The sequence below is a fragment of the Mirounga leonina genome, unplaced genomic scaffold (assembly GCF_011800145.1).
Source record: "Mirounga leonina isolate KUSES-001 unplaced genomic scaffold, KU_Mleo_1.0 Mir_154, whole genome shotgun sequence".
In the NCBI taxonomy this organism is placed as follows: domain Eukaryota; kingdom Metazoa; phylum Chordata; class Mammalia; order Carnivora; family Phocidae; genus Mirounga; species Mirounga leonina.
Genome location: NW_023270389.1, coordinates 23,728,184 through 23,745,547, shown reverse-complemented (window position 1 = coordinate 23,745,547; position 17,364 = coordinate 23,728,184). Strand labels below are relative to the sequence as shown.

At 38.6% G+C, this 17,364-nt stretch overlaps 1 protein-coding gene across 3 annotated transcripts in view; it reads right to left on the bottom strand.

Annotated features, from left to right (window-relative positions):
- Nucleotides 1-1,703: 1,703 nt before the first annotated feature.
- LOC118014121 (complement factor H-like) overlaps nt 1,704-17,364 on the bottom strand; it is a 67,177-nt gene continuing 51,516 nt past the window's right edge. For 2 of the 3 annotated variants that reach the window (XM_035010165.1, XM_035010167.1), the window contains 5 exons: nt 9,721-9,897; nt 8,842-9,018; nt 7,454-7,627; nt 3,357-3,539; nt 1,704-2,728 (listed from right to left, as the gene is read on the bottom strand). In XM_035010165.1, coding sequence (XP_034866056.1) covers nt 2,532-2,728; nt 3,357-3,539; nt 7,454-7,627; nt 8,842-9,018; nt 9,721-9,897 — 908 coding nt within the window. In that variant the 3' untranslated portion in view covers nt 1,704-2,531. The remainder of the gene's footprint in view (nt 2,729-3,356; nt 3,540-7,453; nt 7,628-8,841; nt 9,019-9,720; nt 9,898-17,364) is intronic. The other variant, XM_035010166.1, reaches the window with a different exon arrangement.

The following is a 17,364-nucleotide window of genomic DNA, read 5'->3' as shown; positions in this document are numbered from 1 at the left end:
GTGAGCCCCTAGAGAAAAGCAGTCAGTCACTCCCGTCTCCCTGGTCTCCAGCAGCACTCCGTGCTCACCCGGCCTGTGACCAAGCATTTCTATCTCTGGCACCCGACTCGGTGTGGAGTCTCCAAAGTGCTCCAGAGTGCTCCTGTGCCACTCCTCCCAGGGGAGGAAGGGGAGTCTCCCCGGATCTGCTGCTTGTTGGGTCCCTGCTGGAGGAGCAGTGGCCCGACTGAGCCACGGATCATGGTTTATGGCAACCCCGAGCTGAGAGCCCGCGCCTCCTCTCTTGTCTCTGCAGCCGGCTTCCCTGCTCCAATACCTGGGAGCTCTGCCACACTCAGGCACTCCCGGTCTTTCTGTGACCCCGAGGGTCCTGAGACCACACTGTCCCACGAGGGTTCCACGCCCTGCTTAGCCACTGGAGCGACGTTCCCTCAGTGGAGCCGACTTCTAAAAGTTCTGATTTTGTACTCCGTGGCTCTATCATTTGCCAGAACCGACCGATGGAGACCCCCTCCCCCACCGTCTATCTTCCTGAATATCGCCTCAGATTCACTTCTCCGCATGTCCTACCTTCCAGAAAGTGGTCCCTTTTCTGTTCAGAGAGTTGCTGCTATTCTTTTCCTCGATCCCCTGTTGAGTTCGTAGGTGTTCTGAATGGTTTGAACCCTATCTAGCTGAATTCCTGGGACCAGATGAAATTTAGGTCTCCTCCTCCTCTGCCATCTTGCTCCTCCCCCAAGAAAAAAATCTTTAAAGCCATCACAGGTCACTATCATCAAGTCCTTATTCCAAAAATTGGAAATTAAAGAGCAAAAATAAAGATTTACTAAATCTTTTTAGGTAAAGGTTTTAAGGAGTTGGCAAATTAACACTCACCTTTACACAAGAATGACAGTAAGTGCAGAAAAAGAATAGAATTTGTCTTAAAAATCACTATTTTGCAGCCAACAATGAAAACAATTAGTTATAGGCTATACTGGTTACAGGTTAAGTGTCCTAAATAGATTCCACAAGCATTCGGTGAAAGGTTTTGGAGAAATAGTATATATACCAATATTAACAGCAAAGATAACTTGCCAATTGTAACAATATCCTTTAAACATGAGAAAACTAGCTGTCACTTGTGATTCAGATTTAGATAAACTGACTCCATTAGAGACAACCAGGTTATTCATTCTAAGAATGCCACTTGATTTGATGCAAAATGAAGTAACAAGATATCACCTTAAAATATATTTACCTTAATTATATCTTTATTTTCATCTTAAAGTTTTCATGTTTTTGTAGAAGTTAAAAATGTTTACAGTCAACTGATTTTAACTAATTACGTTTGAAATGTATGAACATAAAAATCATATTTCAGTCTCTTGTGGTTGAATGTTTCCAAAACACACTATAGCAGAAAAATCATGAAGATGTCATTAGATTTGAAGATCATTACCAAAGAGGTCCTCATAATTCTCAACATATATTGCCTTACTTTTAATATATCTTTATTTTATTTTTTAAAACATTTATTTACATATTTAAGTAATCTCTACACCCAATGTGGAGCTTGTACTCATGACCCTGAGATCGTGAGCACACTCCACCGGATGAGCCTGCCAGGCACCCCATTAAAATAACCACCTTTATTGTGGTTCAAAGCTGATACATATTAAAGACAGAAAACATGGAAAATACAGGTGAGCCTTAAGGACTTAACCACCAACTCTTACCCCTAGCATCTCTAAATTCAACTGTAGTTATTATAAATATTTTATTGTACTTCCTGACAATCTTTGTTCTATACACATTTATGTGTGGTCAAAGCATACTATGTATTTGTGTGTGTGTGTGCATGTGTGTGTTTATACTTGATATCAGATTTTTTTGTTATTTTTCATGTTGTGTTATGACAGGTATGTACCCAATTAGATTCTAATTTCTCTTTATGATTTGTTTGAATTTTTATGTGTGCTAGATAGTCATCTTGTAGAATATCTTGCATTTCATCATTTGGTAGATAAGCAAAAGTAGATAATAACCACTTATATCTGGTAGATAAGCAAAGGCTAATAATAACTACTTATATCTTATTACTCACATAGGTATGACATAGTTATGTTTTTATGTATTTTTGAAGTAAAATTGTATTAAAGATGGAGAAAAGCATTTTCAACCATTTCTTCTGAAATGGAGAGTCTCAGGCAGCCCCAGAAGTTATGGAAGAAGGTATGAGAAAGTTAGAGGGAAAGATGGATGGAAGTAGGCACTGGAGTGATTGAATCTAATTTCTTGCCATAGATATTTTATGAGTGGGACACAAAGCATTTTGGTTTGCCAAGTTTTAATGAGGCACTTTTAAGAAGTGATTTATTCATCTCTCTGATTATAATTACATCATCCACATAATATTTAATACAACTTCTGATTTATGAATATAAATGAGTTACACAATATTTGACAAAATAAACTGAGAATTGGATTGATAATGAAAAATTCTGACTAAATGTATATTTTAATTTTAGGACTGCATCTTCACCACTGTATTACCAACATTGAGGATACGTCAGTTTCCCTTCCCGACAGGTGGCTCGGAATGTATGCAGTGGGGTCTTTTTATGATGTCCAGGGATACATTCAAATTCAATAACATCCCTCGTTTTAGAATAAAGTTTTGGCTCAGAAGACCATCGAAATCGTATATTATGTGTTCTCATGATGTCTTCTGATATTGTACAGATCTCTGAAGATAAAAAAAAAGAATATAAAACATTGAAAACAGAATTTCAGACTTTTTTTAAAAGATTTTATTTATTTATTTGACAGAGAGAGAGTGAGCACACAAGCAGGTGGAGCAGCAGAGGGAGAGAGAAAAGCAGACTCTCTGCTGAGCAGGGAGCCTGACGCGGTGCTCCATCCCAGGACCCTGGGATCATGAACTGAGCTGAAAGCACATGCTTAACCACCCAGGCGCCCCAGAATTTCAGACTTTCAAGTAGAATCTTCTATACTGGCCCAGGGCTTCATTTTCAAAACCTTTTCCAAACCAGTTCATTGAAAATCCATTGTGTCAATTTAAATCACTTTAAATGATTAATGATGTAAAATGAGGTACTATGTTTAAGGTGTGATAATTAAATGTTTTAATCAAAGATTCATAATGTCAATTTTAACATGAAGAAATCAAATCCTTTCATTAAATGATATTTTGCTAGAGCAAGAGTTTTTTTCCAGGTTTTTTTCTTCACACATTAGTATTTGATAGTCAGCATTCAACAAATGTTTGTTAATCCATGAACATTCTATTAATAACAGCAAAACATCTATTATACTGATTTTCCCAGGATCCATGAGAATATTGAAATATTTACCTAAGCATTTTGGTGGGGTTGACCACTGTCCATTTCTACATCTTATGGTCTTGTATCCCTGAAGTACATAGAAGGACTGGCATTTGTACTCTACTGATGATCCCGGAGCATATGTTGATGATGGGAATGAGGTAATGTCTCCATTGTCAATAGGTGGAGGAGGCCCACATTTTCCTTTAGGATCTAAAAAAAATATTTATTTGATTTATTGAAAAACAGGTTAAAATAAAGCAAATAAAAATATAGCACAATATGCAATATCAAGGCTTGTGATTTCTGTTGACAGAAAGGATTCACTGAAGAAATTTTATTTTATTTTATTTTTTTAAAGATTTTATTTGGGACACCTGAGTGGCTCAGTCACTTAAGCATCTGCCATCGGCTCGGGTTGTGATCCTAGGGTCCTGGGATCAAGACCCACATTGGCTCCTTGCTCAGCAGGGAGCCTGCTTCTCCCTCTGCCTACAGCTTCCCCTGCTTGTGCTCTCCCTCTCTCTCTCTGACAAATAAATAAATATTTATTTATTTGAGAGAGAGTCAGCGAGAGAGAGAGCACAAGCCCAGAGGGAGAGGCAAAGGGAGAAGCAGATTCCCCGCTGAGCAGAGAGCCCTGGGATCATGACCTGAGCCAAAGGCAGACGCTTAGCCAACTGAGCCACCCACGCACCCCCACTGAAGAAATTTTAATCACTTAAACTGAGAATTACAATTCTAAGGCTTTCCTTTTATCCCACATGAAAGCACACATGAAGCATTAACAAATATATCTGCTTTACGTATTCTGGTGTTAAAAAATGTTTTTCTTACTGAATAAATACTGGACAGATGGATAGCTAATGGAAACAAAGAAACTTTCTTGTTACATACAACATACTGCAGTGTCTATTGGATCTCTAGTTATTGCTTATTGATTTTCATTTACTTTATAAAGGGAACATCAACTTCTTTAATTAAAGTCAAAGAATTACACATTTGTATAATGGGAAAGAGAATTGCTGGCTTCCTGTTCTGGACATGATGAGGTAGAGACCTTTCTGCTTATTCCTTCTCAGTATGACTAAAAATATAAAAACCAACAAAAGAGATGGTGAAGGATGTAGAGAAGACGTCGATCTGATCAGAGGCTTGGTATTCAAGGAATTATACTGCAGTGAGTTGTTTGGGTTTTCATGTTGCCTCCTGTGGATCCTGGACTGGGCACTGAAGAAGACTGGAACCCAGAAATGATATCAAGTTCAGGGAAAAAAAAAAGTTCCAAGAATTGTCTGCTCTCGTTAGCCAAAGGCTCAGGAAAGGAGTATTCTAGGAAGACAGAAATATTTCTTTTTACAATAGTTGAATTACTCCTGAAAAACAGAAGAAACCTTGACCAACTCTCTCCCCACGTTGATCAGAGACCAACAGTGATCAACAGAGGTTAAGGGTGGGACCTAGACTTCTATCCACAGTCAGGAAACAAGACACCTCTCCCCTTTCCATGGTGTCAGTGGAGGCCAAGTGGGAAGCCTGGACTTGCACTCTGCAGTAGTGGAGGCCTGGTAAATAAGAGATTTCAATAAAATCCAGAATCTTAACACAACACCCGAAATGTCTAGAACACAATTGGAAATCACTCATCATACCAAGGACCAGGAAAATCTCAAAAGAGAAAAGACAATCAACAGATCACAACACGTCTTTGACACAGATACTGGAATTATTTGACGATGGTTTTTAAAATTCCAGTGGGAATTATAGAACTAAAAAATATAATAATGGAATTTAAAACAAAAACCTCACTGGATGGGCTCAATCACGGATTACAGATGACAGAAGGATAAATAAACTTGCATACAGAATACAAATTACTCACTTTGAAAATAGACTAAAAACAAAACCAAAAAAACTTCTAAAAATACTGACTGAAAATTTCCCAAATTGGGCACAAGGCATAAACATTCATATTGAAAAAGCCAAACAGGACAAACCCAAAGAAATTCATGCCAAGATAAGCCACATTCAACTGAGGAAAGCTAAAGAGAAAGAAAAAAATCTCAAAAGCAGCTACATAGAAATTATGCAAACTTCTAAGGGCAAAAGGATTCAAATGTTAGTGGGGTTCTCATCTGTGACCATCAAGCCAGAAAGAAGTGACAACATTTTTCAAGTGCTGGAAGAAAAGAACCGTCAGCCCTGAGTGCTATATACCGTGATTCTATCCTCTAGGGTTTAAGGGAGAAAAGAAGATATTCTGAGACAAAGGAAAACAGAACATTTATCTCCAGCAGATCTATCTATCTTTAAAGGATTGCTAAAGGAATTCTTCAAATATCAGGGAAAAGATAACAGAGAGAGGATTGAGACTTCATGAAGGAAAAAAACAAACAAACAATGGACTGAAAAAATAAGGGTAAATATAATGGACTCTTTTTTCCTAAGGAGTTTGTTATGTTTGATGTTTGTGAAACATTATATCATTTGATATGGTGTTCAGTATATGTAGAAGAAATACTTAAGAAACATATGTTTGAAATGTGGGGAAGGTAGGGGCGCCTGGGAGGCTCAGTCAGTTGGTTAAGTGTCCACTCTTGACTTTAGCTCAGGTCATGATCTCAGGGTTGTGAGACTGAGCCCTGTGTCAGGCTCCAAACTGGGTGTGGAGTCTGCTTAAGATTTTCTCTCTCCCTCTCCTTCTGCCACTCCACTCACTCTCTCTCTCTCTTTCTATCAATAAATAAATAATAAATAAAATAAAATAAAATGTGGAAGGGTGAATGGACCTAAGTGGAAGTAAGGTTTCCTCATTTCACCTGAAGTGGTAAAATGTCAAAACGGGGGTGGGGGGAAGGTGACAAGCATTATGTGCATCTTAATACCTTGAGCAACCACGGATAAAGCTATACAAAGAGAAATGCTCCAAAACAACAAAGACATATCAAAATAAAATTATTTTAAAATGTTCCAAAAGTCCGCAGGCACAGCCAAAAAAGAATGGGAGTGAGAAATAGAGGAAAGAAATGGAAGACAAATAATAAAATGGCTGACACAGCCCCTAATCTATCAATAATTATTTTAAGTGTAAGTGGCTTAAATATTTCAGTTAAAAGACTGAAAATGGCAGAATGGATACATAAACAAGAGCGGACTATATGGCAACTAAAAGAAACTAACTTCAACATGAAAACAGGTGGGCTCAAAGTAAAAGATTGGAAAATATATATGCCGGGCAAAAGCTGATTTGACAAACAAGCAGCTATAATATCTCCTTTGTTGGGTCCTCTTATTTCCTAAACTCTAATTACTGGAGTGTCCTATGACCAAGTTCTCAGACTTTTTTTCTATATACACTAATTCTCTGGTTGAGCTCAGCTAGTAACTTACCTTTATATAGTCCACATGCTGAAGAAGCCCAAATTTATATCAGATTCTATGAACATGCCCCAGTTGTTGATTGTGTGTCTCAAAGTGAAATTTCATAGAGCTGTCAAATGTCCTCAGTATATCATTTAAAAAAAAAGATTTTATTTATTTGTCAGAGAGAGAGAGAGAGAGCACAAGCAGGGGGAGCAGCAGACAGAGGGGGAAGCAGGTTCTGCTCTGACTGAGCCACTCAGCCCCCCCCCCCATATCTTTAATACATTTATTCCTCAGGAAATAACTAAGTATCTTAATGCTTAAGATCTGGGTGCCTGGTGGCTCAGTCGATTAAATGTCTGACTCTTGATTTCTGCTCAGGTCATGATCTCAGGGTTGTGAGATCGATCCCCACAGCAGGCTCCATGCTCAGTGTGGTGTCTGCTAAAGATTCTCTCTCTCCCTTCCCTCTGCCCCTCCCCCCACTGCTCGCACTCATGCTCACACTCTCTCTCTCTAAAAATAAAAATTAAAAAAAAAGAGAATTTTCCATGATTCCAACTGTCCTAATCTGGCCAATTCTTTCATAAAATAAATAGATATCACTATGCAGTCCACAAAAAGAAAAAATTGGATTTTAAGCACCATCATTTTATTTGAGATAAAAAAAAGATTCCATAAGAACTATGTCATTATATATTTATATTGACATATCCAGTCCTTAATATATTCTCTAAAATTTGAGGGGAAATAAGATACTTTACCTGCACACTGAGGGGGTTGTGTCCAGGTCCCATTTAAACATATTACTTCTACTTCCCCAAACAGTTCAAAAGGTTTGATGCATTCATAACGGGCGCTCTGACCAGGTAGATAAGTAGGCTTCTCACTTAGTATAATAGCATTTTTCACTTTGGGTGGATTCTCACAGGAAATATCTGAATAGAAAGAAAAAAGTAGCATCTCTAACATAATGATCATTTTGAGTAGCAAATCAACGAACAGGATTCCAAATATATCTGAAGGGGGATTTAAAATCAACAGTTCATCTGTCATGAAAGAGAGTTAATTTTAAGAAATTTACATATAGGATTGAAGAAAGAGAGATAAAGCAGTATCTTTTGATAAGATTTAAGCTTCTTTGAAAATGAGAGTTTTTCTGGACATTTCCCTTTTTTAGTAAAATCAATATTACAAATTACATAAATTCAATATAAACTTATAAACCACAAGACAATAATAAAAAAAGATTATTTGATGTCAGATTTTGGCTTACAATCATCCTGTTTATGAATGTAATTTTAGGACCTTAGAAAAATAAACACAGTATGCACTTTCTTAGAGAATAAATGAGGAATTAACATACTTTGAAGAATACTATAGTTGAAGGAAAGATGATTAACTGAGGATCCAAACAGGAGATGTGGAAAAATAACAGAACAATAAATGTATAATTTATAAGAACACTCTTTAATAATTTTTTTTGCAAATTTTTTTTAAAGATTTAATTTATTTATTTAATTGACAGAGAGAGAGAGACAGCGAGAGAGGGAATACAAGCAGGGGGAGTGGGAGAGGGAGAAGCAGGCTTCCCACTGAGCAGGGAGCCTGATGTGGGGCTCGATCCCAGGACCCTGGGATCATGACCTGAGCTGAAGGCAGTCGCTTAACCAACTGAGCCACCCAGGTGCCCCCCCCCTTTTTTTTGCAAATTCTTAAAGACATTTCAATGAGTAATGTATAATTCACCAGTGAGATTCAGGTGGATGTAAAGGTAATAGCCTCTGGCTATGGTTCCTAAACTGGAGTATACATCAAATCCCTTGGAAATTGTTAAGACAATTTCAGGGTTGCAGCCTCAGAGTTTTTGACTCAACAGGTCTGAGTGAGCCAGTGAATTTACATTTGCATTTCTAACAATTTCCCAGAAGATGCTGATGCTGTTATTCCAGAGACCATAGTTTGAGAACCGTTGGGCTTTAAGATTAACAACTGAGTACACCATTTCATCCCTTTATGTTAAAGTATAAACCTTCTTTGACCTGGCCTAAAAAATAATCTATGTCCATTGTTTAAATGATGTTAGAGGGAATTCTATATTATATTACTTAAGGCATTTTGATAAATAGATTCTAAAATTTTATTGAAGTACCTTTGCATGTTGGCTTTCCTATCCATTGGCTCTTAATACACTGTACAAAATTGGGTCCATCCAATTCGTAATATTTTGGACATTTATAAGTCACTTTTTCTTCTGACTTATATGATTCCTTCATTGGGCCTATGGGTATGGCATTACCAAAATCGGGTAAGCCAAAACAGTCTGTTTCTGAAAGAAAAGAATATGTACTTGTTCAGTAAATCTTTTAAAATACATACTGACCAATAACTATAATGTAGAGTAATAGGTACACATCAAACCAATGAGCACTGTTATAAGTTGAAAAAATGTGTTAGAAGTCTTCTGATTTAATTATATTGAGTAGTCCTATGTTTATCAAAAGTAAAAGGTGGGGATGATGATGTTGGAAGCCTGAAAACATAGGGATACATGTAATGCTTGATATCACACTTCTTCCATTCAAATTCTTTTTTGCCCATACAAGCCACCTACATTATGTATGTATTTGTATTTTTTGCTTCTGTCAAAATCTGTTACTTTTAATTATGTCAAATATCTTAGAAAACTGTATACTTATAAGGAGATAACTGATAAACTAACAGTAAATTGAATAATGATGAGATCACTGAGCAGGGACCAGCTGTGGTCCAGGAATGGAGATGAGGACTCTGAGGACATTTATCAGAGGTTGTTGAATGTGCACACAAAGCAACATGAAAGTGAAATAATTTGGGCTCATGCTGTCACAATTTTATTATTCCTAGGGTTATTAGTTCTCTACCAGACTCCACAACTTTCCAGAGATACCTTGTTAAATTCTAGAATTACTGTCTGGTTTCATATTTGTACCATTTATCCTCTGAATTAAGAATATTGATCAACCTTAGAGTAAAATTAAATGCACTATACTTATGCATTTTGGTGGATGGGACCATTTTCCTCCTAAACATTTTATAGATGCAGATCCATTAATCCCAAAACCTTCGACACATTCATACACTATTTCTTCTCCATACTGGTAAGTGTCTGATTTGCGAGGTGGAATACTATGTAGAACCACATATTCTGGTGGTGCACAAGGAAGCCCTAAAAAAAAAAGAAAGAAAGAAAGAAAGAAAGAAAGAATGACTCCATGTTTTATGAACTCTGAAATTTAGTTTTATGTACTGGATGCCATATTTGGCAATATTATTTGAAAAGGAATGATAACACAGGAGCTACAGTCATAGCAGAGAAGGTGCACAAGTGCTTCCTAATAGCACCATTCTGATGTGTCCAGCTGGCAACCAAAGCAAGAGCTTGAAACCAAAAATGTCAATATATTATCAGCTGTAGCAAATTCCCTCTAGATATGTCTCCAGAGGCAAGGGAAATAAAAGGAAAAATAAACTACTGGGACTACATCAAAATAAAGTTTCTGAACAGGAGCAAGATGGCAGAGGAGTAGGAGACCTGGATTTCCTCAGGTCTCAGGAATTCAGCTGGATAGGGATCAAACCATTCTGAACACCTACGAACTCAACAGGAGATCAAAGAAAAGAATAGCAACAACTCTCTGAACAGAAAAGCGACCACTTTCTGGAAGGTAGGACATGCAGAGAAGTGAATCTGAGGTGATATTCGGGAGGATAGACGGCGGGGGAGGGGCCTCCGTCAGCCGCTTCTGGCAAGTGATAGAGCCGCGGAGCACAAAATCAGAACATTTAGAAGTCTGCTCCGCTGAGGGATGTCACTCCAGTGGCTAAGCGGGGGGTGGAACCCTTGCGGGACAGTGTGGTCTCAGGACCCTCGGGGTCACAGAAAGACCAGGGGTCCCTGAGTGTGGTAGAGCTCCCAGGTATCGGAGCGGGGAAGCTGGCTGCAGAGATAGAGCCGAGGAGTGGGCTCTCAGCTCGGGGTTGCCATATACCGTGATCCCCGGCACAGTCGGGCCACTGCTCCTCCAGCAGGGACCCAACAAGTGGCAGATCCGGGGAGACTCCCCTTCTTCCCCCGGGAGGAGAGGTGCAGGAGCACACTACAGGGATCTGCTGGGTTTGGAGACTCCACACGGGGTTGGGTGCCAGAGATAGAAATGCTCAGTCACAGGCCAGGTGAGCACGGGTGTGGCTGGAGACTGGGTAGACGGGAGTGACTGACTGCTTTTCTCTGAGGGCTCACTGAGGAGCGGGGCCCCGAGTTCTCGGCTCCTCTGGGGCAGAGATTGGGAGGCCGCCATTTTCACTATCAGCCTCCAAAGCTGTATGGAGACTTTGCAGGGAACAAAAGCTCCTGAGAGCAAACCCGAGCAGATTACTTAGCCCGGACTGGGCAAGAGTGGGGCAATTCCACCTCCAGCAAAGACATTTGGGAACCATGGCAACAGGCCCCTCCCCCAGAAGATCAGCAAGGACAGCCAGCCAAGACCAAGTTTACCGATCAATGAGAACAGCAGAACTCGAGAGCTAGGGGAATACTGCACATAGAATCCATGGCTTTTTTACCATGATTCTTTAGTCTTTCCAAGTTAATTTTTTTAACTGTCTTTTTTTTTTAATTTTTCTTTTTCCCTTTTTCAACCAACATCTTATCAATCCCTTTTTTAAAAAACATTTTTATTTTTCATTTTTAGAGTCATATTCTATCCTTTCATAGTAGTTACCCTTATTTTTGGCATATATATATGTTGTTCTCTCTTTTAAACGTTTGAGATATAGTTTCTTCTAACAGATCAAAATATACCCTAAATCTTTAGTGTATGGCTTTGTTCTAGTCTCCTGCCTGATCACATTCTCTCCCCCCATTTTTTTTAAATGCTCTTCTTTCTTTTTCCAAACAACTTCTTATCTTATCAATTCCTTCTTTAATATTTTTTATAACTTTCATCTTTACAGTCATATTCCATCCCTTCATCATATCAACCCTTATTTTTGCACATATATAAGTTTTTCTTTCTTTAAAAATTTGGGAGGCACTTTCATCTAACAGACCAAAATACACCCAAATCTAGTGTGTGGCACCGATCTATGCACCAGCCTGATCATATTTTATCATATTCTGTTTTTTTTGTTTTGTTCTGTTTTCGTTTGTTTTTATCTTCTTCTTTTTCTTTTTTTTTCTTTTTCTTTTCTCTCTCTTTCCCTTTCTTTTCCCCTGGTTTCAGGTCTTTTCTGATTTGTTTAGAGTATATTTTCTGGGGACACTGTTACCTGTTAGCATTTTGTTCTCTCACTCATCTATTCTCCTCTGAACAAAATGACAATATGGAAAAAATCACCTCAAAAAAAGAACAAGAGGTAGTACCGACTGCCAGGGACCTACTCAATATGGACATTAGTACGATGTTGGACCTAGAGTTCAGAATCATGATTTTAAAGATTCTAGCTGGGCTCGAAAAAAGCACAGAAGTTATTAGAGAAACCCTTCCTGGAGAAAGAAAAGAACTAAAATCTAACCAAGCTAAAATCAAAAAGGCTATTAATGAGGTGCAATAAAAATGGGGGCACTAACTGCTAGGATAAATGAGGCAGAAGAGAGAATCAGTGATATAGAAGACCAAATGATGGAAAATCAAGAAGCTGAGAAAAAGAGAGATAAACAACTACTGGATCACGAGGGCAGAATTCGAGAGATAAGCGATACCATAAGACAAAACACATTAGAATAATTGGGATCTCAGAAGAAGAAGAAAGAGAGAGAGGAGCAGAAGGTATATTGGAGCAAATTATAGCAAAGAACTTCCCTAATTTGGGGAAGGAAACAGGCATCAAAATCCAGGAGGCACAGAGAACCCCTCTCAAAATCAATAAAAATAGGTCAACACCCGGACATCTAATAGTAAAACTTACGAGTCTCAGAGACAAAGAGAAAATCCTGAAAGCAGCTTGGGAGAAGAGATCTGTAACATACAATGGTAGAAACATTAGATTGGCAACAGACCTATCCACAGAGACCTGGCAGGCCAGAAAGGACTGGCATGATATATTCAGAGCACTAAATGAGAAAAATATGCAGCCTAGAATACTCTATCCAGCTAGGCTGTCATTGAAAATAGAAGGAGAGATAAAAATCTTCCAGGACAAACAGAAACTAAAGGAATTTGCAAACACGAAACCAGCCCTACAAGAAATATTGAAAGGGGTCCTCAAAGCAAAGAGAGAGCCTAAAAGCCACATAGACCAGAAAGGAACACAGACAATATACAGTAACAGTCACCTTACAGGCAATACAGTGGCACTAAATTCATATCTTTCAATAGTTACCCTGAATGTAAACGGGCTAAATGCCCCAATCAAAAGACACAGGCTATCAGATTGGATTAAAAAACAAGACCCATCAATATGCAGTCTGCCAGAGACTCATTTTAGGCCCAAAGACACCCCCAGATTGAAAGTGAGGGGGTGGAAATCCATTTACGATGCTAATGGACACCAAAAGAAAGCTGGGGTGGCAATCCTTAGATCAGACAAATTAGATTTTAAACCAAAGACTGTAATAAGAGATGAGGAAGGACACTATATCCTACCTAAAGGGTCTATCCAACAAGAAGATCTAACAATTGTAAGTATCTATGCCCCTAACATGGGAGCAGCCAATTATATAAGCCAATTAACAAAAAGAAACACACTGACAACAGTACAATAATAGTGGGGGACTTTAACACCCCCGTCACTGAAATGGACAGATCATCTATGCAAAAGATCAACAAGGAAATGAAGACTTTAAATGACATACTGGACCAAATGGACTTCACAGACATATTCAGAACATTCCATCCCAAAGCAACGGAATACACATTCTTCTCCTAGTGCCCATGGAACATTCTCCAGAATAGATCACATCCTAGGTCACAAATCAGGTCTCAACTGGTACCAAAAGATTGGGATCATTCTCTGCCTATTTTTGGACCACAATGCTTTGAAACTAGAACTCAGTCATAAGAGGAAAGTCAGAAAGAACTCAAATACATGGAGACTAAAGAGCATCCTACTGAAGAATGAATGGGTCAACCAGGAAATTAAAGAAGAATTAAAGAAATTCATGGAAACCAATGAAAATGAAAACACAATTGTTCAAAATCTTTGGGCTGCAGCAAAGGCAGTCCTAAGAAGAAAGTATATAACAATACAAGCCTTTCTCAAGAAACAAGAAAGGTCTCAAATACACAACCTAACCCTACACCTAAAGGAGCTGGAGAAAAAACAGCAAATAAAGCCTAAACCCAGCAGGAGAAGAGAAATAAAAAAGATCAGAGCAGAAATCAATGAAATAGAAACCAAAAGAACAGTAGAACAGATCAACGAAACTAGGAGCTGGTTCTTTGAAAGAATTAACAAGATTGATAAACCCCTGGCCAGACTTAACAAAAAGAATATAGAAATGACCCAATCAACAAAATCATGAATGAAAGAGGAGACATCACAACCAACACTAAAGAAATACAAACAATTATAAGAACATATTATGAGCAACTCTATGCCAGCAAATTAGATAACCTGAAGAAATGGATGCATTCCTAGAGATGAATCAACTACCAAAACTGAACCAGGAAAAAACAGAAAACCAGAACAGACATACAACCACTAAAGAAATTGAAGCAGTCATCAAAAATCTCCCAACAAACAAAAGCCCAGGGCCAGATGGCTTCCCATGGGAATTCTACCAAACATTTAAAGAAGAATTAATACCCATTCTTCTGAAAGTGTTCCAAAAAATAGAAATGGAAGGAAAACTTCCAAACTCATTTTATGAGGCCACCATTACCTTAATCCCCAAACCAGACAAAGACCCCATCAAAAGGGAGAATTACAGACCAATATCCTTGATGAACATGGATGCAAAAATTCTCACCAAAATACTAGCCAATGGGATCCAACAGTACATTAAAAGGATTATTCACCACGACCAAGTGGGAGTGATCCCTGGGCTGCAAGGTTGGTTCAACATCCACAAATCAATCAACGTGATACAATACATTAACAAGAGAAAGAACAAGAATCATATGATTCTCTCCATAGATGCCGAAAAAGCATTTTACAAAGTACAGCATCCTTTCTTGATCAAAACTCTTCAGAGTATAGGCATAGAGGGTACATACCTCAATATCATAAAAGCCATCTAAGAAAAACCCACAGCGAATATCATTCTCAATGGGGAAAAAACTGAGAGCTTTCCCCCTAAGGTCAGGAATGTGGCAGGGATGTCCACTATCACCACTGCTATTCAACATAGTACTTGAAGTCCTAACCACAGCAATCAGACAAGAAAAAGAAATCAAAGGCATCCAAATCGGCAAAGAAGAAGTCAAACTCTCACTCTTTGCAGATGATATGATACTTCATGTGGAAAACCCAAAAGACTCCACCCCCAAACTGCTAGAACTCATAAAGGAATTCAGTCAAGTGGCAGGATATAAAATCAATGCACAGAAATCAGTGGCATTCCTATACACCAACAACAAAACAGAAGAAAGAGAAATTAAGGAGTCGATCCCATTTACAATTGCACCCAAAACCATAAGATACCTAGGAATAAATCTAACCAAATTGGCAAAGGATCTGTACTCAGAAAACTATAGAATACTCATGAAAGAAATTGAGGAAGACACAAAGAAATGGAAAAACGTTCCATGCTCATGGATTGGAAGAAGAAATATTGTGAAGATGTCAATGCTACCTAGAGCAATATACACATTTAGTGCAATCCCTGTCAAAATACCATGCACTTTTTTCAAAGAAATGGAACAAATAATCCTAAAATTTGTATGGAACCAGAAAAGACCTCGAATAACCAGAGGAATGTTGAAAAAGCAAAGCAAAGCTGGTGTCATCACAATTCTGGACTTCCAGCTCTATTACAAAGCTGTCATCAGCAAGACTGTATGGTAGTGGCACAATAACAGACACATAGATCAATGGAACAGAATAGAGAGCCCAGAAATGGACCCTCAACTCTATGGTCAACTAATCTTTGACAAAGCAAGAAAGAATGTCCAATGGAAAAAAGACAGTCTCTTCAACAAATGGTGTTGGGAAAATTGACAGCCACATGCAGAGAATGAAACTGGACCATTTCCTTACACCACACACAAAAATAGACTCAAAATGGTTGCAAGACCTCAATGTGAGACAGGAGTCCATCAAAATCCTAAAGGAGAACACAGGCAGCAACCTCTTTGACCTCAGCCGCAGCAACTTCTTCCTAGAAACATGGCCAAGGGAAGGGAAGCAAGGGCAAAAATGAACTATTGGGACTTCATCAGGATAAAAAGCTTTTGCACAGCAAAAGAAACAGTCAACAAAACCAAAAGACAACCGACAGAATGGGAGAAGACATTTGCAAATGACATATCAGTTAAAGGGCTAATATCCAAAATCTATAAAGAACTTATCAAACTCAACACCCAAAGAACAAATGATCCAATCAAGAAATGGGCCGAAGACATGAACAGACATTTTTCCAAAGAAGACATCCAAATGGCCAACAGACACATGAAAAAGTGCTCAGCATCTCTTGGCCAAAGGGAAATCCAAATCAAAACCTCATTGAGATACCACTTCACACCAGTCAGAATGGCTAAAATTAACAATTCAGGAACCGACAGATGTTGGCGGGGATGTGGAAATAAGGGAACCCTCCTACACTTTTGGTGGGAATGCAAGCTGGTTCAACCACTCTGGAAAACAGTATGTGGGTTCCTCAAAAAGTTGAAAATAGAGCCACCATACGATCCAGCAATTGTAGTACTGGGTATTTACCCCAAAGATACAAATGTAGCAATTCAAAGGGGTACGTGTACTCCAATGTTTATAGCAGCAATGTCCACAATAGCTAAACTGTGGGAAGAGCCAAGATGTCCATCGACAGATGAATGGATAAAGAAGAGGTGGTATATATATACAATGGAATATTATGCAGCCATAAAAAAGAATGTGATCTTGCCATTTGCAACAATATGGATGGAACTGGAGGGTGTTATGCTGAGCGAAATAAGTCAATCAGAGAAAGACATGTATCATATGACCTCACTGATATGAGGAATTCTTAATCTCAGGAAACAAACTAAGGGTTGCTGGAGTGGTGGGGGGGTGGGAGGGATGGGGTGGCTGGGTGATAGACACTGGGGAGGGTATGTGCTATGGTGAGTGCTGTGAACTGTGCAAGACTGTTGCATCACAGATCTGTACCTCTGAAACAAATAATTCAATATATGTTAAGGAAAAAAAAAAAGAAGAAGAAGATAGCAGGAGGGGAAGAATGAATGGGGGGAAATCGAAGGGGGAGTTGAACCATGAGAGATGACGGACTCTGAAAAACAAATTGAGGGTTCTAGAGGGGAAGGGGGTGGGAGGATGCATTAGCCTGGTGATGGGTATTAAAGAGGGCACGTTCTGCATGGAGCACTGGGTGTAATGCACAAACAATAATCATGGAACACTACATCAAAAACTAATAATATAATGTATGGTGATTAACATCACAAAAAAAATTAAAAAAAACTTCTGAACAATGAAGGAAGCAATTAGCAAAACTAAAAGGCGAAGATATTTGCAAATGACATATCTGATAAAGGGT